This window comes from Schistocerca cancellata, chromosome 5 (assembly GCF_023864275.1).
Source record: "Schistocerca cancellata isolate TAMUIC-IGC-003103 chromosome 5, iqSchCanc2.1, whole genome shotgun sequence".
Lineage (NCBI taxonomy): Eukaryota > Metazoa > Arthropoda > Insecta > Orthoptera > Acrididae > Schistocerca > Schistocerca cancellata.
Window position 1 is genome coordinate 776086191 of NC_064630.1, and position 3423 is coordinate 776089613.

General features: G+C 33.8%; 1 protein-coding gene across 1 annotated transcript; it reads left to right on the plus strand.

Moving 5' to 3' along the window:
* Positions 1–1359: 1359 nt before the first annotated feature.
* LOC126187760 (eukaryotic translation initiation factor eIF1) lies at positions 1360–3214 on the plus strand. Its single transcript, XM_049929021.1, has 3 exons — positions 1360–1520; positions 1838–1995; positions 2339–3214. The coding sequence occupies exons 1-3, from the start codon at positions 1493–1495 to the stop codon at positions 2483–2485; spliced, it is 333 nt and encodes a 110-aa protein (XP_049784978.1). The 5' UTR covers positions 1360–1492; the 3' UTR covers positions 2486–3214.
* Positions 3215–3423: the final 209 nt, after the last annotated feature.

A 3423-nucleotide genomic window follows, 5' to 3' on the forward strand; every position in this document is an offset into this window, starting at 1 on the left:
ACACAGAACAAACATCAATTAATCCCACTATAGATTTATTTAATTAGAAAATGGAAACTCCACAAAATTTAATGGAATATTGGTTCAGAAAAACCTGAAATGGAACACATACATCAGCTACAAGTACATTAACAAGAAGCTAAGCGAAACATGCTTTGGCCTAATAATGCACTATGCATACTACAAGGAAAAAATTAAAAAGTGTATACTATGGCCAAGCAGAGTATCTGCTGCTATAGAGGATAAATTTTTGTGGCAGTTTGCCAATTAACAAAAGTTGCTTCAGAGCACAAAAAAGGATCACAAGGACAATTGACAATGTAGCCGCCAGAAACTCTTGGAAACTCCTAATTAAAACATCCCAGTTACTTCAATGGCCATAGCTGTACATACTTGTGGTAGCTACTTACATAAATAAAAATTTCAGAGGTTAAACAACTTAGTCTATACAAATCGAGCAGTCCATGTATATGGCACATGGGAAAAATTTTGTTTTTACAGTGAATATACAAATACATTTTTCACACAAAATGGACCACTGCAACTTGGGAAAAAACAATACAATAAACTTCCCTATCACATCATGATCATAAAAGTAACAAAAATTACAAATAGTTCTGAAAATTCATTTTCACGTTAGATGTAACTATATAATATGCAAATATATGCTAAAATAAATTTAAATTATTTTCTACATTCTTTCCATGTATCTAAAATTGATTTTGTCATATATTGTACTATACATCAGATTGTATTTTTCTTGTAATGTATTCTATTGCACTGCGTTACATACTTAAAATTGTATATGGTGTTGAAGTAGTTTTATATGAAGTTAATTAGTTTCATGTTCCATGGATCATTTTCATTCACGTGATAAATCATAATGATGTGGAACAAAACAGCAGAGAGAAGACAGCACGATTTCTAGGTAACCACTTCCATTAATTTTTTAGAGGAGGTATTTTCATGGGAGGTAAAAAAATAAACTTGATATAAAATGTCTGTAATAGTTATCTAAGTTATTGTGCAAGATCTCTTAGCACTTTGAAACTTGGATCATTACTTTACAGTACATTACATTAATACTTGTTCCATAGATCATGAATACGACATTTCGTAATTATATGGAACAAGCCAGTTTATCATAAGTTTTCATTATACAATTTTTTCAGTTACTACTTCATATCTAGAAATTCATCTATTGAGTAGAAGTAGTTGTCATTCAGAAAGTCTTTTAATTTGTTTTAAATGTTCAAGCTTCGAAACGCCCGCGGCTGACTAGTTCTGCCTGCATTGCAGAGAGAGCGCTGATGTCAGAACAGGCGATGACGTACCATGACGTCATACCAATTCATATCCGTATATACGTTTCCGGTAAAGAATTGAGCTTAGAAGGTTTTGTGCGTCGTAGAAATTGTCGTGCTTGCATATCAGACGTAGTATTTTGCAGTTTGCAGGTGTATATTTCACAGTTGCATACTTTGTTTGTCGTATGTCCATCCAGAATCTTAACACATTCGGTAAGTATATAAATCCAGCGTTCAATTTTAATTGTGGTGTAAATGATAGAATTTTCTACAACAAAATGGCAGATCGTGAGATCGCTATTAAGTTGTGCAATGCAGCGAAATTCATGTGAAGATTCTACTGACTTTAGCTTTGCTTTTTAAGTAAAGCTCGTACTTAGCTAATAAAATTGTAAAAGAGATACTGAACAGTATTATAGGTCGCATGGCTGTGTAACATTATTTGATGATTCACTCCATTATCAGCAGTATATACGCATAATCATAATGGTTAAAAATGGAAAAATTATAAGGGTTTTTATTCCTTTCAGACCCCTTTGCTGATGCAATCAAGGGTTCAGATGATGATGTCCAAGACGGTCTCGTGCATATAAGAATTCAGCAAAGGAATGGTCGTAAGACGTTAACTACTGTCCAAGGACTTTCATCGGAGTATGACTTGAAGAAGATTGTCCGAGCATGTAAAAAGGTTAGTAACATTATTAAATGCTCTGTAGTGTGTGTTTTATGCTGTTCAATAATGGTATTGTCGGTAGCACATGTATGCACCTTAAAAACACAACGACGAAAACGCACTCATTAGAGCCCGATTATACGAATTTTGTATTATCAGGTGTCGGAACAGTGCAAAAATAAAAGTAATGCCTGCGAAACTTTCATTTTGTAATGAAAGCTGCAGGGAATACTGACAAATTGCTTCACGTGTCCTTGTTTGAAAGTAGGTCAATGCTGTGACCTAGTTGTGATGTGTTTTGTTGCCTACCAACTTGTCAGTTGAGATTTTGAATTAACAGCGATAATTCTTGTTGCAGGAGTTTGCCTGTAATGGCACAGTAATTGAACATCCGGAGTACGGCGAAGTACTTCAGCTTCAGGGTGACCAGCGAGAAAATATTTGCCAGTGGTTGACAAAAGCAGGGCTTGCCAAGCCTGAACAGCTTAAAGTTCACGGGTTTTAAACAAAAGGAAATTAAAAACTGTAATCCAAATGATCCTCCTATAAAAATTTTAATTGGTTTGGGAATCTCAGGAGTGGGGATCACCTGTGAAATCATAGTCAGTAGTTGCTAATTTTGGCACGACTTAATTACTCTTTATCAACCTGTAGCAGACGTTAACTTTCTTAGCTTCAATTCTTTCCTTATGCTCTTTAGGTAAGGTTCCCTCTGTATAGGAAATTATCTTTCATATTGAACATTCAAGGAAAGGAAATAATGTGTTTTGCCTTTATGAGGTAGTATGTATCTTGGCACCATTGATGACTTTCGAGAATGTATCATCTGTTTAGGAAGAGTGTGTGATTGAATGGAAAAATCTAATGGGCAATTTTGCTTTAACAATTATATGTATTTTTGTATAGGAAAAATTAACTGTGCTTAACATTTCTTTGTGCAGAATGCCTTATTTGTTTTTTAACTGTCACAAGATGGCATGTGTGATTGCAACCTCTTACTCCATCAGTGCCTTTTGTGGGGGCAATCATACGATACAGAAATTGTAGCTTGCAACTTTTTATAGTACACTTTTTATTAACAAATGTGAAGGGAGCCTTTAGATTACTTAAAATATATTGACATTGTATCCCCACTTTTCATTAAAAATTAATGACTAAAGCATTAGAAAATGACCATAAGTATGGTATGTAACATTTGAATTGTTTCAATAAATTTATTAATGGAGTAATTTCATTTGTATGTTCTCATTTTCCTTTGCATTTGTTACAAAATGTTGAATAACAATGGTGTGTAAACACACACTTATTAAAAAGGACCTGTAATTTGAATATTTACTACCACAAGAAGTAGTAAATATTTTAAAGACGTGGAAGAGTGAACAAATGTCCACTAAATTAGAATGCTATAGTGGCTTAAGTAGTGTTACAGCTTTATCACATGCC